At 39.1% G+C, this 25702-nt stretch overlaps 1 protein-coding gene across 2 annotated transcripts in view; it reads right to left on the bottom strand.

Moving 5' to 3' along the window:
- Positions 1–25702, bottom strand: part of OCA2 (OCA2 melanosomal transmembrane protein) — a 269025-nt gene that overhangs the window by 192998 nt on the left and 50325 nt on the right. For both annotated transcript variants that reach the window (XM_060769814.2, XM_060769816.2), the window contains exons 3-6: positions 16804–16902; positions 14476–14655; positions 7063–7120; positions 4471–4543 (exon numbers count right to left, since the gene is read on the bottom strand). In XM_060769814.2, coding sequence (XP_060625797.2) covers positions 4471–4543; positions 7063–7120; positions 14476–14655; positions 16804–16902 — 410 coding nt within the window. The remainder of the gene's footprint in view (positions 1–4470; positions 4544–7062; positions 7121–14475; positions 14656–16803; positions 16903–25702) is intronic.

The following is a 25702-nucleotide window of genomic DNA, read 5'->3' as shown; positions in this document are numbered from 1 at the left end:
CAGAGCAGATCTTAATAGATATGGAAAATCCCTATCAGTTCAAGGTGGCACATACAAGCTGAATTGGCAGAGCTGTGAAGGGGAGATGTCTGTTCATATCTGATACCGTCAGTAAAGCCACCTCAGTGATGAGCTTCCCAAAAATGCATTGGGGAGATTTTGATGCAAAGAAAATCAATAACACAGGAAAGACAGGAGGGAAAGCAAGGTGATCTGAAGCCATGCCAGATTAATCATTGAGCAGATAATGGACCTTCTCCTAGTCCATTTTGGCTGAAAGGAAGAGTTCCAAAAACATCACTCTTTGTTAAAAATATAAAGGTGATTAACAGATATTTTTTAAAGTCTTTTACTCAGCCAACATGCGCACCTCTCTAAGTTATTCTGTCCACTTCAGTGCTCCCTGTCTAGCAAAGAGACATAGTTCATACACATCCTTTATTCCTTCTTACTGTGCCAGAAGCAGAAATAATCCTGGTGCATTGCAAGTGCATGGGAGTGGGCAGAGAGATAATGACTGAAAGAACCTGCTAGCATGAAGTGCATGCATGGATGGCATGCTATTAGCTCAGGCAGTAACATAGTGGGATACATTTTGAAGAACAAGTATTCATTGCTTCTGCTCCCATGGAGAATCCAATAATTCAGGCAGCTGTTTTTGTTATTACCAATCAACCAGTTGTACTGTTTTCATTGCCATCAGGAGCCAGTGAATAAGTCTCTGTGTCTTGACCAATTTTTTTTGGACAAGACTGCAAGTCGCTTCTGGTGTCTGTAAGGATGTTGCCCAGGGTACGGCTGGATGTTTGATGTTTTACCATCCTTGTGGGAAGCTTTTCTCATGTCCCCGTATGGAGAGCTGGAACTGACAGAGGGAGCTCAACCTGCTCTCCTCGAATTCAAACTATTGACCTGTTGGTCAGCAATCCTGCTGGCACAAGGATTTAACCTAGTGTTTCTCAACCTGGGGGTTGGGACCCCTGGGGGGGGTCACCGGGGGTGTCAGAGGCATTGCCAAGACCATCAGAAAACACATTAGTTTCTGTTGGTCATGGGGGTTCTGTGTGGGAAGTTTGGCCCAATTCTATCCTTGGTGGGGTTCAGAATTCTCTTTGATTGTTGATAAACTATAAATCCCAGCAACTACAACTCCCAAATGTCAAGGTCTATTTTCCCCAAACTCCACCAGTGTTCACATTTGGGCATATAGAGTATTCATGCCAGGTTTGGTCCTGATCCATCATTGTTTGAGTCCACAGTGCTTTCTGGATGTAGGTGATCTACAACTCCAAAACACAAGTTCAATGCCCATCAAACCCTTCCAGTATTTTTTGTTGGTCATGGGAGTTCTGTGTGCCAAGTTTGGTGCAGATCCATTGTGGGCTGGGTTCAGAGTCCTCTTTAATAGTAGGTGAACTATAAATCCCAGCAACTTCAACTTCCAAATGACAAAATCAAACCCTCCCCCCCAACCCCACCAGTATTCAAATTTGGGCATATTGGGTATTTGTGCCAAATTTGGACCAGTGAATGAAAATACATCCTACATATCAGATATTTACGATTTATAACAGTAGCAAAATGATAGTTATGAAGTAACAATGAAAATAATTTTATGGTTGGGGGTCACCACAACATGAGGAACTGTATTAAGGGATCACGGCATTAGAAAGGTTGAGAAACACTGGTTTAACCCATTGCACCACCAGGAGCTCCTGTGTCTTGTCCATGACCACACCACTTCCAAATACCACTTCACATTATCAGAAGAATAGCTCACAAAATATTGTATTGTTGTAATATAAGACTTTGTTTGCAATTTGCTGAGAATGTAACATCTAATGTGTTACTGGCAAAGTTTGCCCAAAAATTAAGAACTTGGTTTAAAGTGTTGGACTATGATCCTGGAAAATAGAGTTTGATTCCCTGGTTGGCCATAAACTTACTGATGGGATCACCTTAAGGTTGACATTGGTTGGAAACAACTAAAAATCACATAACAACAATTCCAACATCAGCCATTGCAATTTTTATTATAATAGAAAATAATTCTTCTGCCAAAGATCATTGCACAGGGCTTGAGTATTCAAATGGGATTTTAACAATGTTTTTGTCATCATCCAATTATTATTACATGAAGACCAGAATCCTGTTCAATATTTATGAGACTGTAAACTAGATTTATAATCCTGCAATTTTGGGCATGCATGTTTGCAGTAATTAATGACTGAATATGACACCAAAAATCATATGGCTTATGTCAGGCAGCACGCCAACCAATGAGTTTCTGAAGTGCTACAGACTGAGTTTCTGGGACATTGAGACAAGTAGCTGCAGCGGGCCTTTGAGAGGGGTCTCCCAAACTGACCCTCTTGATACACCCAATGACCAGATGACCACTCCAGTTGTCATTTCCCAAAGTCTTAGTCCCCAGCACCCAGTGCGGCTGGGTACTGCCTGACTTAAGAGGAAGACCTTTGGGGAGTTGCATCAGGAGAAGCAACTATGAGTGTGATGCCAATACAAGTCTAGACTGCATCAATTCTAGACTGAATAGTGTCTTAATCAAAGGAAGTAATAGCAGTAGTCTCTTCTTTGGTCAGGCTTCACTTGGACTACTCTACGTAGAGTAGGGTAAGCAAAATGCTCAAAGATCTGGAAACTATGCCTTATGAAGAGCAGCTTAGGGATTTGGGCATATTTAGTCTGTGGGGAGCTGTGACTATATTTAACTGTATGGTTTCACACTGGTGTGGCATTAGGGCTTGTGCAATAGTGATTACAATGTGGGAGGATGGATGTTTTCTTTTTGTAATTCTACATATATAATGTGTATTGGGGGTAGTATTTAATTTTGTTGTATGATGTACAATGGCATTAAAATTATTCTATTCTATAGTATGTTTCCCACTTTGAGAGTTAATAAATACTGTTCAAGGGTCTATTGGTTAGTTGCACTGCATTTATACATAGGATTGCTTTATTTAGATACTATATTTGAGGGAACCACAAAGCTTGAGCTGGATGACAGATGACATCATTATCCCTGTTTATCAGAACATCTGAGTGCGTCATCCTGTGAGTTCTTACTCCATTGAGACACTAAAGTGCTTCAGTTTCTGAGTTCTGTCTCCACTAAAAAAATCCTGGAGATTATTTGCTCAGAAGAGAGAGCTCAGTAAAGAAAGATCAGTGGGACAAGAAGAAGGCATCTCCTTGTGTTCTAAGACATAGATGTGCTCGTGATCTGGCTGTATTGGAAAGCATTGGGAAAACTGTGCTGGGGCTCTGTGCCAGTTGCAGCCTCTGCAGATGCAGATTAGACTGGCAAGCTGCCACAGCCCATCGGTGAGCCAAAGGACAAGGAGGGAGGGGAGCAGGGCAAGCCGTGCAATGCAGTATTGGCTCTACTGATTAAAAGGGGAAAGTCACCAAATGCCACCAGTCACCAGATGCTATTGTACAAGCCTCATCATGTGAATTTACAGCCTGGCCAGCTCCCATTCATACTCCACCTTCAAATATGCACATTCCTGTTTCACTCCTCCCACCATCACTCACACCTTACAAACAGCAACCTTGCTGTCTCCTTCACACTGAGATTGCAGTTGTTCTGGGAGGGTACTCTTTCCAAGGACAAGATGGTAGACAAGATTACAGGCTTCCTGGCCAAACAGAAGAAAGTCTTGGGCTGCAATGCTGTGGCATGCTGAGGCAGGATGTGTTCCAAAATATCAGATGCTGTGGGGTGCTTTTAATATCCCACTATGGGGGCATTGTGGCAAAGTACAATGTGATTCATACTGAGTATAAAGCCTTCTCATAATGCACTCCACCATATGTGCCAGTGTCAGGGCAAAACTGTGGCTGTGGTATAAATAAGAAGTCACATTTAAGGAGGGGGAAGAAATTTATTCAGCAGTACCTTAAACGCACAAAAATGCATTTACTACTGAAAATCCCCCATGATGGGAAACTACATGCACAAATGTTCTCATTAGAAGAAATACGTACACTGATGTGTATACACACACACACGTGTGTGTGTGTGTGTGTGTGTGTGTGTCATTGTAAAAAACCAGTGGACTTGATCATAACTTACTTCGAACTGTAAAATAAAAGAGAAATGGAATGAAGGTGAGCATCTAGCCACATTCCAGTTTAAAATTACACATTTTCTCTACTTGCACATTTTGTTACAATTTTCCAAAAGTTCCTATTATCACTTAGGAAGCAAACATGGGAAACAGATTTACATATGAATGAATTCAACCAGTGAACAGTCCCAAGAGGCAGCATCGGGGTCACTGAAGAAATAAATCACTGTCAGTATTTAATTAAGCAAGCAAAGACTTTGCAATTTCATATCAGACACTTCTGAATCTACCTACTGTCTGTGACACTGTAGTTTATTATTATTGTTGTCATTTTAAAAAACACATACATTTAAAAAAAACTGGTAAAGGATACCATAGCTTTCCATTGGTGACACAGCCAGCATTTGCCAAGGTGTTCCATTTTCAGGATGAATGCTAAATAAAACCTGGGGGTACATTAAATAGTAAATGTGGTAAATTACCAAATGTTTAAACAAAATGCCTCTTTCAAAATGTTATGAGCTAGAAACACTGCAAAGGAAACCTAGGCTTTCTTATCATGATTCCCTTAAACAAGTAGTCTGTTACTTATCTTTATCTCTCAAACTCATCTAAAAGTTGAAATAAAGAAGGCTTTCATCCCTGGTCCGAGAAGAGATGCTGATCTCCTTGCAAACTCATTGGGTCCCAACAAGAATAATCTCACTAACATGGAACTTTAAGCAAAAACAAGCTATTTGGATACATTCTACACACCTTGTTTTACATTCACAAAGTATTTGCATCTCTCACCTCAGTTAACCCCTCCCCATAGTACAAAATACTTAAACACTAAACATGTGCATTCAGGGTAAATCTTATCCTGTTTCACGTCCTGGCTTTCGTTGATCTATTTTTTGTAAGCCTCCTGAAATTGGGAGGCTTGTTTTTGGTTCTTTTGTTTCAGGGCCTGAAAATTGGACCATTATTTGGAGGGGGGCACCTGGCTCCTCTTCCCAGCATGTGTTGTTGCACCTGCTATTTCTACTCTATAGTAAGAGACGCTCGGCTTTAGGTACTGGCAGGCGTGTGCGCTTTTCAGGCCTGCATGCACGCCCCGCCATATACGCACTCTCCTTGTAAAGAGAATGCATGTGTGGTGGGGTATGCAGGCAGAGGCAGAAAGTGTGTGCATAAGTGTGTGCCTGCAGCGGAGTAAGAGGCGTTCAGCTGCAGGCACACTCCGAACTTGCCTGTGTGCTCCACCAGACACCCCCTACCACACTCTTTGAGAGTGCATGTGTGGCAGGGTGTGCAAGCAGGCCCGGACCAAGCCTGCAGCTGAGCTCCGGGCTTGCCTGCATGCCCCACCACACATGCACTCTCTTTCCATGGTAAGGAGGCAAGTTCTGATGCATGTGTTTTTGGGTGAGGAAGGGTCTTCTCGTTTTGGCCAACTGAAGAAATGAAAGAAATGAAAAAAATGGTAGAAACAGTAGGAAGGAATTTAGTGCACATGTCTATTAAACACTATCCAGGCCGAAGGACAATTTTAAGATTTGAAAAGTTTTGTTTATGAAGAGAGCTAACATTAGCCAGGTTTCAGCTAATGACTTCCACAAATCTGAAGTAGCTAAGCTCCTTTATCATTTGCATTATTGTCACTTTAGCTGGATGAAGTCCCTCGATATTTGTTTAGTTGTTCTTTCTCAAAAGGATTTAGAGAAAAATACCTCATGGGGCTGTTATCTATTAAATACAATTGGTCCACCAGTCAAAAAATAGAATTTTTGCTTGTTAATAAATATTCTAGTATCACTAGATGAGCTGAAACTTTTTAATGGCATATGCTAATGCCTGTGAAAATCATTATAAGGAAAATTATTATAAGGAATATCAAAAGTCTGAATCTTTACTGCCCCTATAGCCTCATTTTGTATATTTCAATTCTTACTGGTAAGTGTACATTTAGAAATGATGTTGGAAATTCTATGTTATATTTATATTTTTACTTTGTTACCTGGTGCTTTTATCATCTCATTGTTGTTACATTGTGATGATCTATGATTTTAAGCATTTAAAATTCAAACTGAACCTAACAGAACATTCAACTTTGAGATTCAGGAAAAGTAAAAAATATTATATGTTAAAACCTTTTGAGATAACACACTCAAATTTCTTTATGAGCCGGTGATATTTTTCCTGGTGAAAATAATGTCTAGAACAGGCATGGGCAAACTTCAGCCCTCCAGATGTTTTGGACTCTCACAATTCCTAACAGCCAATACAGGCATGTAGTCGGGGGGGGGGGGCTTGGGGGGCTTCAGCCCCCCCCCCCCCCAAATTCTCATGGTGGTTCACGAAAAGGCCTTACTGGTGCATTATTTAAACTGTTATGTTTATTCATATCATGATCTGATCACCATACTCAATATATCCCATATGCATGGGGGTATTGGGGTAACGATACAAAAGGTTTGCTAGGGTAGACCCTCTTTCACTCAGACTCAGCCCCCCCCCCCAAAACAAACTCAGCCCCCCCCCCCATCAAAATCCTGGCTACGGGCCTGAACCAATAGGAATTGTGGGAGTTGAAGTCTAAAACATCAGCAGGGTTGAAATCTGCCCATGCCTAGTGCAGACCAATAAATGAATTGTTTCTGGTACTTCCAATTCCGTTTTTATTAAATTCCTTAAGGCCAAGTTGGCACAAGCAAGAAAAAGTGGACTCTGGTGACTGCAGAAAATGGAGAACTTGTTCAACATTATAGAGCCGATTCCTGCTCTATAATGTACACCTTCAAGTTATTTCAGCCTTCTTTGGCTATTCCATTTTCCAGTCCAACCCAGGTTTTATTCTTGCCTAGAAATAAGGAGATGCAGAGGGGAAAAGCTCTGACCTTAACTGTTGTTAAAGCCAAATTCTACTTATGACAAGCCTAAGAATGAGAAACTTTCAAGGAAACTTTGGAGATCCAGTACTTACAGAGCATACAACTACAAAGATAAAAAGGCCAGAAACCTTGAAGAATCTTAAGCAGCATCTGTAAAAAAAAAAAGGGGGGGGGGAGATAAAGAAGAGGGTTTTTTTCTAAGAACGAATAGTAGGAAAATATATTATTCTACTCATTCACATCACAAATATCGAAGGCTGGCAGTTAGCATTCCTGTCATTTTCATGAGACACTAAAGCAGGAAAGGAGTCATTTATCAAAGACTATATGGGAGATCTATCACTGACTTTTTATGGCTTTGTGGAGTAAAATAAGGAGATAGTATAAATAACCTTTCTAGCATACTCTTGACTGGTCATAGCTCTCCTGATTCTGAGACAAAAGCATCCCCAACTCTCCTCCCTGCCATCCATGGGGGAGAAAACAGATCATGATGTTAAATATGTGGGTGCAATGAAAAGAACCTCCTCTTCCCATTCTGTAACATATAGAAGATATAAATAATGTATTGAACATCACACAGTTTCCCCACCCTACTTGCTAGTGGCCAATAATGTCCATTAAAGCATACGTTGTTGTGACATTAGATAGTAGATAGAGCTAGGTATTATGTGTACATGTGTCCTGAAGTTTTATAAGTCTGGGGCAGGTTGGAGAAGAGAGTTTCTGCTCCTTCCCACAAGTCCATTCACATATTTACAGTAATCTGGTGAATGATGAATATGATCCATGCAGGGGCCAATGGGACACATACAGGAGCGTGTAAGAATGTATGCAGTGGAAAGAGATCTTGATTTAAGGAGCAATGCTTTTTACCAATGCCTTGGAGAAAGGGAGTAAGTTTTATTGTAGGAACTCCATTTTAGGACAAGATAGTAACTCAGGCTCCATCCACACAGCTGGACAAAAAACCACATTATCTGCTTTGAACTGAAAAATATGGCAGTGTGGACTCAAATAACCCAGTTCAAATAAGATATTATGGGATTTTCTGCCTTGTTATTCTGGGTTATTTGGCTGTGTGCAAGGGCCCTTAGGGTGCTGATCTAGTTCTATTTTAGAAGATCAAGAGATGATCTAGATGGGAAGAAGAAGAGTGGAGAAATATCCCTAAGAGTATGTGTTTACACCATGGAGTGGTCAAGAGAGGCAGACATAGAGAGAGAGGGCAGTTCAGATCACTCAAACTGTCCACTGCAAGGCATTCTTGTCAGCACTAAGAGCTCAGATGTGAGAGGCTTTTGTAGAATCCTAGGAGGAAATTTCACTCTCTGTTCCTCCCTTTTCCTCACTTCATCTTAAACTGCTCTCAGTACTGTCAATGATTGAAGTTAATGCTGACTACATTCAGAACATATGCTTTGGCTCTGAACTCAGCACTCGTATTTATGAGGAATACATTGCCTTTGTGTTTGAAAAATTCTATAATCTTAGCATTTGTGAACCAAATCAAATTAAAAATTAAATACCAGTGAACAAGTATTGCTACCTTAAAATTATTCGTATCATATATTTAAACATAAATAGCATGCCAGTCCTCGTTTAGAGATGTTTCTCTCTGCCTTGTGCCACATGCCCCTTCCTAATGTGCACTACTGTAATATTTACATATTTCAGAGCATTTGTTGTGCAAATTTAATTATGGTCACCACAACTGCATCCCTTGTCAAGGTTAATTTGATCGTTTCCAAATAACATTAAAATAATGATAACCGAAATAGGCACCCGGAAAGAACAATAAAATCCAGGGACCATTAAATCCATCTTTTAAAAGTCCAGAAGTGCATGATCTTAAAAAAGCAACTCATCTGGGCAAATTGACATGATGGGAGAGCTTACCTTGGTTGGGGGGGGGGATAATTTTATTAATAAACTACGGCACTTAAAGCCTTCCCATCACTAACCATCATCCTTTTGGGTGCTTCAACTTACAGAATCCATGCTTTTAACAGCTTAGCAGCTAGCCACAATCAGACCTTGAACCATACATCTATCATCATCAAGACCTTGGCACTCTAATTCTGTGGGATTTTTAAAAAGCCAATAATGCATCTGCACTTTACTTTAAAAGCTGCTTCACGCACTGAGGAAAATATCAAAAAGCCGTTGCCCAAATGACTCACACATGCAATTTTGGATTGCCAGGTAATTTGCAAGAAGGGGGCTTGCAATCCTATCCACAGCAAGATGTTTTATTATGAAGGATTTCTTTAGTTCAACACAGAGAAAGATAGCAAGCTGACAAATAGCTCTTGCGTTGGAAACAGTGCTGCCTCAGTTTCAGTCAAAGCCTTGCATTGTAGAAAAAGCAGAATTCGAAAGCTTACATTTTGGACAAGACTTCACACATGGACTCATATCCTCACAACCTCTGAGGATGCCTGCTATACATGCAGGTGAAACATCAGGAGAGAACTCTTCTGAAACATGGCCATACAGCCCAAAAAACTTACAACAACCCAGTGATTCTGGCCATGAATGTCTTCGACAATACATTTCAGTAGTTAAAAATTCATTGAGTTTTGACAGGAGACTAATACAAAGTTGGCAGTACAGTTGACATCATATTTGGTTTCTTCCAAGAAAATTCTGAGGGATTTGGGAAATATTTTTTATTGTACAAAAGCATTAAATTCTGTGATAAAGAGATAAAGGGGTTTAGATAAATAAATCTGTGTAAAACAAGTCATGCAGTCCCCAAGGATGTTTTTATGGCTCCGTCCCTGGTGGTGCACGGGGAGATACTCAGTAAATGGCTAAATCCCATGAGAGAAACCCCCAAACTCATCTTTTAATCCCCAAATTGACTCTTCTGAGGTCCAAAATAGACAATAAATTACTTCTCCTGGAAGTATACAAGGGCAATAGTTGATGCTTCAAATGAGTTCAAAGTCTTTACTGTGCTGTGTAATGTAAACCTATAATCTGAGAATCAAAAGTGGATTTTCAGCCATTTTGAAGTTTGGGTTTCATTTGTTGGTCATCATGTGGGCCCAGTCAAAAAACTGGCCCTTAGACAAGCTACATTTGCCCACCTTGGTGTTTACAAACACAATTTGGTTGCAATCCGACACCCCCAAGCATGGCAGTACGTATCTTCATGGAGAGATAGACTGCACCAAACAATACAATCCCCATGGAGAATAATAATACTGCACAACACATATCGATGACTGGGTGCTCATGTGTAATGAGTACTGCACAATGAACAATATGCAGTGTATATTAGAACATAAATCTCATCATGGGGAAACTACAGTGATGACCACCATCCATGAACACTAAGTCATATGCATTTTTTCTTGCTTCTGAATCTCTCAACTGTTTAGTTCTACATATATGGTTCTCAATGAAAGTTTGCACATTTAAGTTGTCTCAGCATCTGGAAATGCTCACAAGTTTATTCAGCAATGCAGTATCGAAAAATATTTCAAAGAACAATTTGTCAGGAGGAGTATATTTCTGCTGCAGCATAAAAGAAACAATGCAAAGAGTAGCTGCCAACCGCTCTACCTAACTAGGGCAATTACATCCGGCTGTGCTTACACAGCAATGATAAGGAACAAGGAAATTCCACGCTGCTTTGAACGCATTTATATACCCATGATTAAGCCAGAAAAAGTGAAGGTTAAGAAGGAAAGGTATGAGAAGAAAACAAAAACTGTGTGGAGAAACAGATATTACCAGCAGCAGGTTCTGGGTTTTATTTATAAAGGTCTACTAATCTTCTGTATTGACAGTTGGGCTATTGTATGTTAGTGGCAATTCACAATATGCCACAGTCACTGTTCCATTTATTAACTCCAGCTGGTGAGTTTACACAATGTGGTACAGTCCTCTCATACAGCTTTACCACTTCGGGTAATTAATGAGAGTTGGTTGCTTGAAACCATCTGCCATATGAAAGATGAACCAAAAAGAAAATTAAAAAGACACACTTTAAATAAAAGCATTCACAATATGTTTTTGTTTTTCACTTCATCATTCCTAAATTATGCAATAATACCAGTATATACCTAAATACATGAAGTGAAAGGATGTGATTTAGCAAGGTAAATAGAACGGTCTTTTGTCTTTCCAAATTATTTGCGTTGTAATGTGGAGAAGGGAATAATATATCTCTTGTTTTAGGTGGAAATTTATTATTAGCGCTTTTACTTTTAGCAATTTTAACATTTTAGATATTTTTCTTTAAAAAATATAAATTACATGTGAGGCTCGTTTTGTATTTTGATATGTAGTCTGTATTCTGTTTGTTTCTACCAAATTATGATACACCATAGTTATAAATAAAAACGTTCCAGTTCCAAAACTGAGATGAAATCATCATTATGTTCTGGGCGGATGAAGCACCCCCATTTGTTTTCTGTTAAAACAGTGTTTCTCAACCTGTGGGCCCCCAGGTATTTTAGCCTACAGCTCCCAGAAATCCTAGCCAGTTTACCAGCTGTTAGGATTTCTGGGAGTTGAAGGCCAAGACACCTGGGGACCCACAGGTTGAGAACCACTGTGCTAAAATGAATTACCCTAGTGCAATAGAGCAAAGTTAGCATTTTCAAGATTTATATGCGATCTACTACTTTCCATAGGTAAAGATAAAGGTTTTCCTCTGACATTAAGTCCAGTCGTGCCCAATTTTGAGGGCTGGTGCTCATCTCCATTTCTAAGCCGAAAACCAGCGTTGTCCATGGACACCTCCAAGGTCATGTGGCCGGCATGACTGCATGTAGCACCATTAACTACCCGTCAGAGCGGCACCTATAGATCTACTCACATTTGCATGTTTTTGAACTGCTAAGGTGGCAGAAGCTAGGGCTAACAGCAGGAGCTCACGCTGCTCCCCAGATTTGAAACTACGACCTTTCGGTAAGCAAGTTCAGCAGTTCAGCAATTTAACCCATTGCGCCACCAGGGCCCCTTTTATGCAGTGTTTGGACTTAAAGATTTTTGTAGTTTTGTGTTTAAACACACAATGACTAACAAAAAAAAGCATTTATACTTATGTATAAGTTGACCTTATGTATAAGTTGAGGGCAGGTTTTGGAACCAAAATTATGGCTTTTGATATGAACCCTAAATACTAGAGTTGGTTAGGTTCAGTTAGGAAAATCCGAAAAGTCGTAAAAACCTACCGAATTTGGACTTCTGAAGCAGTTTTGAACCATTCAGGAAAAGTGGGAGGGGTAAATACGAATTTGAACCACTTACCTTCTTTCGGAAATATTCCATAATGTTCGGATGTCTCCCAAGGTTATTTTAATTTTCACAAACATTGTAAAGCCTAATAGTTTTAAAATCTCATGCTTCCCCTCCCAGGACAATTTATTAATAATTATACATATATAATTTTATGTGACTTGTTTTATACCTTTATACCATTTTTACCTGTTATATATTATATGTGCACCCTGGAGTGCCTTGTAAGCTGCCCTAAGTCCCTTCGGGGAGATGGTGGCAGGATATAAATAAAGATTGTTGTTGTTGTTGTTTTTGTAGAAGAACATGCAAGACCTGATCCAGGTTAACAATGTAATGCAAACATTTCAACTGGTTTCACAATTTCTAAATCTACATGGCATAAAGTCAAGAAGTTGAGTTCTAAAACAAACACAAAGGCTGCCAGATAATATGAGAAAATGCAGACTCTATCACTTTGTAATACAAAAGACATAAAATCACTTTGCACTCTAAACCTAATTTAAAAATCATTTCAAATGTCAAGATCTACAATATGGTGAGAGCTTGGAATGGTTTTCAGTTCTGGATATGATTTTTCACTCTATTACAGAATACATGCTACTGTTCTTACTGCTTTGAATAATGGTACTTGAAAATTAGGAGGCTTGGAGAAGAGACGCAGCTAGTACTGATGGTCTTGAGTAGCTCCAAGTAGAAATATGTGTGGCAAAATAAATCCTACTGTAAAACAGCCATTTTACTTTGGATTTATGCCTCTCAGTGGAATTCCAATTCAATGGGGCAAAGCCCTACATTATCCCACACATACACATGGTTGTGAGCCTAAATCTCATTGATTAAATGGGTCTGTTCAAGGTTGTGATTTACTATGGGGTACAAGCCAACATATTTTAATGTAGAAAAGTGAGGGCTGGAACATGCTGAGGCTGGAGTCCCCAGCCACAAAAGGTTTCCTTCCTTTTCCTTCCTTTCCTCCCTTCCCTTCCTTCCCTATCTTGCCATGCAGACCCTTTCCCACGTGCCTTCCTTGCTTCCAGAACCCTTTTCCTGCATGGAAGAAGGGGGTGGGACTGGATTGCTCCTGGGGTTTCTGCTATTATTATGATTATGATGATTACTACTACTACTACAAGTACCAGTACTACTACAAAGGCTGGATGGCCATCTTTTGGGGGTGCTTTGATTTGTGCCGTTACTGCATGGCAAAAGGGGGTTGGACTGGGTGCCCCTTGGGGTCTTTCACTATATACTGTTAAGTTTATGTTGGTTACAACTATAAATATTTTAATTTTAAATATTGTATTGTTCTTTCTTTCTTTTTAGCACTATGAACGGGATATGTGCAGTGTTCATAGGAATTTATTCATTTTTTTCCATTAGTTCACACAAACATTCTCCATCCATCTGCTCACATGTCATATTTTAAAATGAAATTATATATATACATAATATATAATATATGATATGGTATATAATACATAATATATGCTAATATATAAACATTTTATTGAGACTCCACGAGAAACTTTTCCTTCAAAAAGGTTTTTGTGGCTGAAAAAAGTTTGAGGTCCCCTGGGCTACTTCAATCTCAGATTATACTTCCAGATTAAACATTCCTTATCCAAAAATTTGAAATCCAAAATACTCCAAATCCATCTGCACAAAGGACTGAAATAGTTAATGTACCCAAATTATATTTCATGCAAAATATTATTAAGGATTAGGTCCCATTTCCAATATATCTCAGTATCTATAAGTATTCTAAAATCACCCCCAAAAGCGGTATTACAGACCACTTCGAGCATTTTGGATAAGAGATGCAACCTACATAATGAAAGTGATTTTGACCCTTCATTTCTCCAAAGAGCAGCTCAAATAAGTCAAAGGTTTCAAACACAATGATGATAACCAGTGCTCTGAAGTATACTCTCTTCTAAACATGCAGGCTCTCCTAGGAACCTGTGTAAGATTATGCTGAAGATGTTTGCAATTCATGTCAGTTATCAAGTATAGGAGTTGAGAGGTTGTAAGCTAATCCCCTACTGTTTCCTTGGGCTATAAATCTGAAGAGATACTATCATCTGCTTCATGAGGGCGATCTGCACAAAATTGATGACACGATACGACTAAATGTATGGAGCATTATTTTCCTCATTAGCTGAAGGAAAAAATCAATTTCTTGATTCGTTCTGTAGCCTTCAACACTTGCAGAAACATTAACAGTGAAACAAAAGCTGGAATCATACCTCATCTTGGATAAATTGAATTTGACATAAAAGTGGTCCAACATTTCAGATTTCTCCGAGGAAGATCTGGACAGACTGGCCATTTCACTGCCCAGCTGAAACCTTTGCTCGAATTCAGCCGAGCTGTTCTCCCAAGAGTCATCGTCTGTGGTGAAATCTGTATTATGAACAGTCACAAACCTGCAAAACAGAATTTCCAAAAAATCAAAAAACACATAACTCTGTTTCACCTGAGAATACCACCCATTTTGTAATCTGTGCAGCCTGGAGCAACAAAGTATAGAATGCTAATCTCTGGTGACCACAGCCATGATATAGAGGTGGGACAACACAGGCACATGAAGCTACAAGATATTTTTCAATGTAGGAGCAATGGTGTCACCCACCACAGTATCCGAAGCAAGTTGTTTAAACACTATGTCATGTATTAAAATGAAGCTATAGAAACCTACTAAGTTTCTCATGTTATTTTCAGAGGATGCGAGTGTGTGACTTGCCCAAGGCCTTGCAGTGGGCTTCAAAGGCTGAACAGCGATTTGAATTCCTCTCTTCAGAACACTCAAGCCACTATACCACCAGAACAGCATAGTTGTTGGACTGTGATGCTGGGAGACCAGGGGCCCATCCAGACAGGGCCCATAATGTGGGTGCTCCCGTGGTTTTACCGAAGGCATCCAAATGATATATCTGGTAAAACTGAGACAAAGCAGGAAACCCCTCCTTTTCCCAAATTAATTTGATAGCCCATTAGACCCACACCTTCATGAAAGGCGCAGGTCTAATGGGCTATCACATCCCATGATCCCCGGGTCCAATCCACACAGCCCTCTCGGGTTTTTTGGGCTGAATGAAGAAGAACAGATAAGAATGATTCATTAAGACAATCATATGGTCAGAGAACAATAGACTATAGCTGTACAATTGTTAAGGTCCCATGTGTGTTTTTCATGCCTGACAAAATTATAAAGAACCAATGAGCATCTGTATAACCAGGCATGACCAATGAAATGATTAATCTTTGAACACCAATGAGAATGTGCATTCAATTTACTGCCAAAGTGATAAAAGCTTTGCAGCCCCATTGGGGGTTGCGACAAAACCTTTGTTTACATTCCTGTATGCATATTTGTCGCTATTTCTAGACCCGCAATAAAGCCTTTGTAGTAAGAATCCAAGTTGTGGCTAACTCCTTGCACAGCTACTTGGGGCATTAAGGGAACTCGTAAGCTTGTGCATTTGGAGTGGTGATGAGCCTGTGCCCCTACATCGGTGCTGTAAAGGATCTCCGCCAATGGTAATGAAGCTGCCACCAAAGTGTAAAGAGACGCTACCAACTAGTGAGGAAGTGCCTAGGTTTAGGAGAGAGGAGCCGCTGATTTGTAAAAGGCTCTGGTATTAAAGGCTCTGTTTGTGTGGTGAGGTAATTTTGGTAGAGTGGGTGCACAGAACGTAAAATTAATGGAGATGAGGCAGTTTTAAAAACCAAAGAGAACACGTTTATTTTTAAACAAAGCGTATGGTTGCAGTATGAAGATGTTAAGCTTGGCAAATACTTGATGGTTACATGTAACTTGGTTGCGATACAATTCAGGCTTTCGATGTTACCACTTATGAACTCTTGCTGTGGTGAAGCGCTTTATTAACCAGTGTTCCCTGCAGTGAATAGTCTCTGTTTGATCTATACTTGATCAAATCACAGATCTCCAGTCTTCCCCCGACTAGCGATCCTAACAAGCCTCTGTTAGTTCTTTCTAACTAAAGCAACTAACAAGGTTTTCCCCTTCAGCTTCCTAGCTGAAGAAATCTCTACTATTCACGAACACTAAAACCTGACTCTTCACTTCTTCACTCCTCAGAGTCTAAAAACTGACTCTGCTGCTCTCTCAGAGTCTTCCCCCTGACTGACTCTAACTGTCACTTTTTTAAAACCTTTACTCTCTAAGCTCCTCCCACCTCCTCTTCTGCCTCGTTTCCATGGTAACACATTTCTCACAGCTAGGCCGCTCCAGCCTTAGGGCAACCAATGCAAACATAAATACAGTTATAAGCATATTATTATAAACACTTCTGTACAGGTGCCCCTTCAATAACAAAATAGTAACGAAATTTAAAAACAATTTAGAAAAAAAGCACCAGTCGTCCGTCTCCGTCCCCGTCCCCCCTAGTTTTGTAATGAATTTTGAACCTTTTTTATGGATCGCACATCCCTAGTAAATATTTATTGTCCCTAGGCTATATTCAAGTGCAAGACTAGGTCCCTCAGAAATCAATAGCACCACTAACTGTTAATGATACTGTGGTATGCTATTTTTAAAATGACTCTCTTACCCATTTTCTTCAGTGGAAACTTTCAACAGGGGACTTCTCTCTGTAAAACAGCTATCTTTCGACCTTGCGCTGAAGAATTTAGGCAAAGTGAAGTGATACCTTAAGAAAGAAAGAAAGAAAGAAAGAAAGTTAATCTGTATTATAATCACCTCCATAGTGTTGTCTGTAGCATTGTTGATGTTTAAGTAAAAGGGTTTTAACTAATTAGATACTACATCAAGCAGATTAATTCACCTGAGGGTACAGTCACAGCTGGCAAGTAGATTGAGCTCCATCCTTCCCATTTTACCTCTTCCTGATTTCATGGGCTTTTTGGTGAACACCTCCTGGGGCAGATTTTTCCCCATGCAAAATAGGACTTCAAGTATGTTCAAAGTCCATGCCATTTTAATAAAACAGATTGCCCCACAGACCAAGATTCAAAATATTTGAGCCTTAGAAATATGCTAACAGCACAGTGCAACTTCTTACTGAGCCACTGCTATAGGTAGAGTTGTTGATGTTTTAATGAGAGGATTTTTAATTAATTAGATACTACATTAAGCAGATGAATTCACCTGAGGGTATAGTCACAGCTGGCAAGTAGAATTATCTCCATCCTTCCCTTCTGACCTCTTTCTGATTTCAAGGGCTTTCGGTGAACACATCCTCAGGAAGTGTTCTCATATAAATTAAGACCTCATGTATTCACAAACCTCTATGCTATTAGAACAAAACAAATTGCCCCACAGACTAAGAGTCAAAATATTTTGATCCCAGAAATATGCTAACTGCTCAGAGCAACTTCTTACTGACTTAGAGTGTATTCTTATATAACTACTGTATGTATATACTTGAGTATAAGCTTAGTTTTTCAACCCCCTTTTTAGGCTGAAAAAGCTCCCCTTGGCCTATACTTGAGACAAGGTTATTTATTATTTTTCTCTATTATTATTATTTTATTAATTTATTATTTTACTCTATTTCTGTTATTATTACATTTCCATTACTTTAATTTATTATTATTATTATTATTACATTTATTATTTTACTCTATTATTATTGGAAGAATATGTATGCATGTTTATATTGAAGAAGGTTAGAATAATGGTTTAATCAGAGTTGGACATTTTTATCTTAAATTAGTTTTATATAAATACTCAAAAACATCTAACCTACTGATGCTTCAATTAATATAATTTTATTTGCATCAATTTTTATTTTGAAATTTACCAGCAGCTGCTGCGTTTCCCACCCTCGTCTTATACTTGAGTCAATACATTTTCCCAGCTTTTGTGGTAAAATTAGATACCTCAGCTTACATTCGGGTTGGCTTATATTCGAGTATATACGGTAATTATATTTGTAAGGCTTAGATGGCAGAGAATAACATTTTTGTTATTGCTGTTCTCTGTCTTCCAGTCATTTCTAACCTATTGATACCCTAAGGTCAACATACTATGGGGTTTGTTTTGGCAAGATTTGCTCAAAGTAAGTTTGCCATGGGCTTCCTCTGAGGCTGAGAAAGTGTGACTTGCTCAAGGTCACCCAGTGGGTTTCCATGGTCAAGCAGGGATTTGAATCCTGGTCTCCCAGCATCCTTACCCAACAGTTAAGCCATTATGTTGGTCTAAAACAGTCATGGACAAACTTCGGCCCTCCAGGTGTTTTGGACTTCAACTCCCACAATTCCTATGAGCTGGGACTTCTGGGAGTTGGGCCAAAACACCCAAAGGGTCCAAGTTTGCCCAGGCCTGGTCTAGAAGACCAGGGCTTGAATCCCTACTGAAGAGAATAGAAAAAAACCTCATTGGAAAATTCTGAGCAACGAACTATGTCTTGGTTGCTTCATTCGGTGGTGGTCAAAATTTGAGTAAAATAGCGAAGCCGATATCCGAGAACAATCTACTCTAATATAGAGCATAAAGAATGGATGATAAAAATCTGTAGAACTTAGTTACTTTGTCAAAAGCATTGTCCAAAGTGTCTCAAGTGGTATGCAAATCCCACTTTAGTTTGCAAACATCTAATGAACATCAAGCAACAGCTATTCTGTTTCAAAGAATCACAACTCACATTTGTCTAACAAATCCAAGAACTAATTCACTTTGTTATCTTATACTGTATATCATATTAGAGAAGTAAAGTCTCTCGCAAAAACTTATATAGATGTCTGCATTGGGAATAATTAAATTTCGGGGTGTTTGAAATGTTTGAAATTCTATTTTAAAAATAATAATAATGGTTGAATATTCTTTATCCAAAATGCTTAGAACCAGTAGTGTTTTGGATTTTGGAATACCTGTATTTGCATATATGCATATAATGAGATATCTTTGAAATTGAACCCAAGTCTAAACAAAAAAATGCATTTATGTTTCATATACATATTATACACATAAGCTGAAGGTTTATGTGTATAATTGCAGTGTATAATTGCAGTGTAGGTGGGATCTCTGCTTCCCATTTAATAATTTTGTGCATGAAACACAGTCCATCAGAAAGTGAAAGTGTCACTCTCAGCTAGCCATGTGGACAATTTTGTATTTTGGGAGGATTTCATAATTCCAGATAAGAAATGTTCAACCTGGAATACATTTTAAAACATTAAATATATTAGTGTTTGAGGCTCAAACTTTTATCTTCCATAACCAGCAATTTTACCCTTGGGAGTGATGGAACTTGTAATCCAAATATTTATGACTTCCTAAAATTTCTGCTGGTAATCTAATGAATGGTATGTATTCAGAAGTTTGTAACCTTAGTATCTATAATTAAACAATTGTATTTATGTGTTGTGCCTTTGTAAAAGATTTTATGTAAATATATGTATTTTTGTTTATTTCAATATAGCTTCTGAAAAAGGCCAATCTATTCATGTACAAAGCCAAAACATGTTGGACTTTTCAAAGAATAAATTTGGTCCAGCTAACTTGCACATGGAGATCTTTATTTTTCTGTTAAAATTGTAAGCTCTCAGAACAAGAGTGTACCAGGCTGGAGAAAGCTACTCTGGCAATTTTCTATGTCTACCCTCCCTTTCAAGATACCATCAAGGCAGAAGAATGATTGTCTCTTGTAGTATTCTATTAGCACTAGCCACATAAAGGAATTCATTTCACCTCCTTGAGAAGAACGTAAATCAAACCTACTTCCAGTGTCTAATCTACACACTTGTTCCTGGCTACTTGTCATGATGAACACAAGTTCCCTCCAGTAGCAGAGATCGTATGGGGCTTATGCACTCACATCTTGCTGTCTTGGACCCCTTTTACACTGACCGTATAATTGCAGTGTAGATGGGATCTCTGCTTCCCATAGACAAATGGTTCCTCCATTCAAGGAAACAAAATTCCTCAGTAAGCATTTGATCTGTCCCAGCAGGACTCTTCTGACATACTTACACTGTGATGAATGGCTTGTTTTTTGTTTATTCTTGTGTGTTTACTTTTTCTAATTGTGTATGTATATATATATATATATATATATATATATATATATATATATATATAAATGCTCTGTGCGTAATGAGTTCCTCAAAAACAAAAGAACCAATGAACGAAATCACACCAAATTTGGCAACAAAACGTCTCACAACACAAGGAGTGATCATCACTCAAAAAATTATGATTTTGTCATTTGGGAGTTGTAGTTGCTGGGATTTTATAGTTCACCTACAATCAAAGAGCATTCTGAACTCGATCAAAGATGGAATTGAACCAAACTTGGCACACATAACTCCCATGACCAACAGAAAATACTGGAAGGGTTTGGTGGGCATTGACCTTGAGTTTGGGAGTTGTAGTTCACCTACATCCTGAGAGCACTGTGGGATCAAACCATGATGGATCTGGACCAAACTTGGCACAAGCACTCAATATGCCCAAATATGAACACAGATAGAGTTTGGGGGGAAATATACCTTGACATTTGGGAGTTGTAGTCACTGGGATTCACAGTTCACCTACAATCAAAGGGCATTCTGAACCCCACGAACAACAGAATCAGGGCAAACATCCCACACAGAACCCCCATGACCAACAGAAAATACTCAAGGCCATCCAATCCAACTCCCTTCATCAGGGCAAGAAAATGTAAACAAAGTCCTCCTGACAAAGAGCCATCCAGCCATAGATATAGATAGATGGATAGATAGATTATAGATAGATAGATAGATAGATAGATAGATATGATTCACAGAGAGAGAGAGAGAGAGAGATAGTATCATAGATTTGAAAGGGACCCTTAAAGAAGGACAATACTATGTTGCATGTACCAGGGTGGGCAAACCAGACACTCTCCACATCAACACTGAAAAAGAAGCAGCAAGAAATACGGTTTACCCACAAGCATAAAGAAATTACATATTTTAGAAACCAACACTTTCTCATTACTTTATTTTGCAGATCAAAAGACTGGGCCACAGCAACACGTGGCAGGGGACAGCTAGTATAGTATATGTTAAAGCTACTTACTCAAAAGAAAGTGTTTAACTGGAATTTAATGGAACTTGGATTGCACTCTTGAAGACAAAATGTTCTGCTTATGAGCTCCTAGTTGGAAGTCCTATAAATTAAAATAGGTTGCCCTGAATGTTAGGTGTCAGAACTGGGAACAAGCATGAATAAAACTCAATATATAAATTCAGCACTGTACTTATTCTGTGGTTTTATAATATTCCCTTTTAAAATGCTAATACAACAATCTGGCTCAAGGATTTTGATAGAACATTAATCATAGTCAGAACCTTTGTTCCCTAAGAGATAGATTCAAAGACCTTTCCCTGAATTGAAATTTGCTAAGGCTATTGTTTAGAATTACACTAGGAAAACAAGAATCAGCTGGACAGAAACGATAGCCCTAGATAAAATACACTTGGAAACATATACAACAATCTCCTGGATTGAAAACAGCTGGACTAGGAGGATAAATAGAAAGACAAAGTAAGGCAACTAAACACTGCCAGTTCCCTCCGTGCCCTCCTTTCCTTTCACTTCAAACTACCATTTATGTTAACAACTCTAAAGTTATCAACCACTTTGTGCTATAAAACAGTTGCTGGGCAGGTAGATAAGAATGTGTGGCAAATCCATGGGCCTTTGTGATGAGGTCCTAAGGCACACTGAAATAACTGCATCATGCAACAAACACTGGAGCCCACACAACGTTCTAGTGATTTTTGGATCTACACTATATAGTCATCTATAAATCCAGAAATTTTAGTAAAAAAAATACCAAGCCAAAATGTGGGTTGATTTATCCATGAATCAATATGAATAATGTACCCTAACTCTTTTTTTTTTAAAGGAACCATCCTCCTTTCTGAGTAGAGTGGTGAAAGTCAAGAGCTTAGTCCATCCCTGGAGAATCTCAAAGAAACATTGGTTCCTTCTCTCTGTGGTGGCACCTGTTCTGGCTATTTTGCCAAAAGGGTGTCACCTGAGTGAAGCAATTGTGGTGGTGGCCAAGAGCAGCTGGGCCCCTGATGGCACTTCCCCCTCTTGTTGGAATGACATTCATAAGTCATATAAAAATCCCTAATTTTGGTCCCCAAAGCTGCCCTCAAATTATACATGAGGTCAGCTTATACTTAAGTAGCTGAACTTTTCAGTGCTCTACTGCAAGCGTATCACATCTTGTATGATGTACTAGCTCTACTAGAGGCCCAGTCATTTTTATCTTTTGGAGGACCTTTTGTCAGACAGAACACTGCATGCTACATGGTGTACTCCACACCTCTAAACTAACCCATTACTCTGCCTAGTAAGAATGATTTGAGGCAAATGTAGTTTGCTTGTGGCCATGAAATAAAGGAGAGAGCATTTTCTTGCCTTTCCCTTAAGAATCAAAATGTCCTGACTGTTGCAGCCCAGCCACCTACTTGATCTCTTTTTCACCCAAACACCACACAGCTTAACAAGAATAGTAAGTTTATTAAGAAAATAGTGTCTAAGATAAAAAAACAGTTTCAAAATACATCCATGATCTAGATTTCCAGAGCTTAACAAAAAGCATGGACCAACTCTGAACAGGAATTCCAAAAATCACTTAAGGCAAAAACAATAAACTGTAATCCAAGGGTTGTTCCACTTAAACTAGAATTATATCTAAAATCTTGAAAGCAGAAACATGACCATAATCCAAAGGCTTGATACTTGAACTTGACTATAATCCCAAAGGCTTGAAACTTGAAACAAGATTTGTAATCCAAAAAGAAGACATGGAACGTAAACAGGAAAACAAAATACAGACCCAAGAAAAGCAGCTCCCAAGCAGCTCCTAACTTGGAGCTCCCAAGACAGGCAACTTGACATGCGAAAATCCAACGTTGATCTCCCCACTGAACATTGACTCCAATACCTTAAAAATACTTAAGCTACTTAAGAGCCCATGACATCATTTTTTCTCATACCTGGGTTCCCTTTGTTTATCTTTCAATCCCTGGAAACATCAGGTTTGTCTCTGTTTCACACTATCCCTTCTGATCTGTAAATACTGGGTTATCTGCAACCCTCCTGTCACCTTCACATTCCTTTCAGAGTCAGTCCTTGCCTGATTCTCATGAGAATCACTGCCTGTTTCCCCAACAACAGATCTACCCAAAACATTCCCATCATCTCAAAAAACACTTTTACTTTCCCCCACAGAAACATCATATTCAACAAGAAAATCCTCATCCTCAGAGGCTTCATGGGCCTCAACACTAACCTTGCAATACTTATGGCATACAAAACACAGATTGATAGAACTGTTGGTGGGGCAGAAAATGTGTAGCTCTCATGTAAGTCATTGATTTGTGTGAACATTTGTACCCACATATAATAGTGGTCTGAGTGTTGAATTACAACTCTAGAGGCCGATTTTCAAATCCCTGCTCAGCCATGGAAGCCCACTTGAACAAGTTACATCTTTCAGAGGAAGGGCATCACATTTGCCACAGGAATCACCACAGATTGTAGTGAATCCAGTGGTGCCCTGCGGGGGGCATCGGGAAACCTGTCACCCCACGTTCTGCATCATCCAATTTACCCCTAGCCCCATCCAACTGGGGAAGGGTCCACCACCTGGCTTCCCCCTGTTGTTGCTGATGCAACCCTGGAAGCCTTGCATGTTGCTCCCAAGGTGGCATATGCTGGTTCCTCTTCGGTTTTGCTACAGAGCCCTGAAGGGAGTAGTTGCATGTGGTAGCAAAGGAGCTGGCAAACTCCATGGCAAAACTGAAGAGGAACTGGCATTGCACCAAATTTTGGCCCATCTGATGAGGTCATACTAACTTCCTTCTGCATGTATATTGCCAAGAAAACCCTTGATATAGTCGTCTTAGGGTCACCATCAGAAATGAAAGCAAACAACAACAACAACAATATGCTGAGGTCCATAATGAAACTATTTATCAAACTTTTTAAAGAAGCTTTAAAAAAATTAATCAGAGACACAGTATTTGTTGAACAATTTGATGTTGGCAAAGATACATGTTCCCATCAGGAGAGGCATAAGATGCTGATCTAAATCACAGGATCTTTCTTTAATGCCACATCTCCTGTATCAGTGACACAACTTTAATTAACATCCCTGGAAGAAAGGAGATGGAAGGAAAGACCTGGTTCAATTTAATCTTTGCATTTGGTTACAAAAAAATCTTGTAGCACATTTGTATCTAAGTGGGGGAAAGTAGTTTGTAGCATGAAATGCTCAGCATTTGGAATTTATTTACAAAATAACCAGAGATCTGGCAAAGCAAGCATTCAGTGAAACAAAATGTGCCAGCTCCAGATTGTTCATCATTTAAAATGTTCTTCTCCCCAAGTTCTTTTATAAATTACTAAATCAGTCCCCCACATATTCATAGCCAATATGAAGAACATGAAGGCAACCATTCACTTTAAATATTTAATTCTGCTCGAAAATAGATTGGATAGTCCAAAATACCTCTTTACCATTTATTTCTCAGATATAATATGGTATCAGTAGAGCACTAAAAAGACCAAGTAGAAATAAATAATTTAATTGACATAGGGATGGTCATCCCTAGTGTTCTGAGCATGTGCTGCCTTACACCAAGCATGATACTTGTTCCCATTTGAAGTTGAGTAGCGGGTGTCCCCTCATGCTTCAATGCTAATATTGCATATGTGCTACAAGAACAAAAAAGAGACAAATACAAGAAGGTTTATAGCCAAGTTTGATAAACCAAAAACATATTATGGAGACCAATTTCTTTGAATAATGCTACATCACTCTGTGATAAGACAGACAGATCTGTGCAACACACCTTCCAAGATGTACATGTGTACACTCAAAAATAATGTCTGGCCAAGGATATATCTCCTGGTCAAATTGGGTTGCTAGTACCATGGATGAACTCCATGATCTATCACCATCAAATTTCTTAAAGCTTCCTTATTAAACTATTGGGACACTAAATATCCACCAGACAAGGTTCTATATATTTCAGCATATGGTCATTCAGGTGGCAGACAATGCAATATAGAGAGGAAACGTCGTTTTTTGGGCCAACGAATTGACTTTACACTTTTATGATACCTTTCTTAAATGGGTTCTTCTCTGAGCCACAACCACCTTTGACTAACCCAAATACAGGACGTTGGGTCTCAGGAAGCAACGGTGGAGATCCTTTGTTTGAGGGAAGCTCTTGTTTAAGTCATGCTCAGAAGTGAAACACCTAATTCCAAATTCGGAGCATTTTATTCTTGGGTGGGGTCTATAGGAACCAATATTTTGAGCTGCCTTCCTCCTTCTGGAGACCCTTGCTGAAAATCCCTTGCCTAAATGAGTTGATATCAGTTTTAACAACCCAAAAGCTGGAAATTTGGGGCAGATAATCTTGTTAGCTTTTACTCTTTCTCATACACCCAGCTTTGGTGCAGAAGACCTTGGTTAGCTAATTTGCTTGGGTTGT

This window comes from Anolis sagrei, chromosome 3 (genome assembly GCF_037176765.1).
Source record: "Anolis sagrei isolate rAnoSag1 chromosome 3, rAnoSag1.mat, whole genome shotgun sequence".
Lineage (NCBI taxonomy): Eukaryota > Metazoa > Chordata > Lepidosauria > Squamata > Dactyloidae > Anolis > Anolis sagrei.
This window is presented reverse-complemented; position numbering and strand designations above follow the sequence as displayed.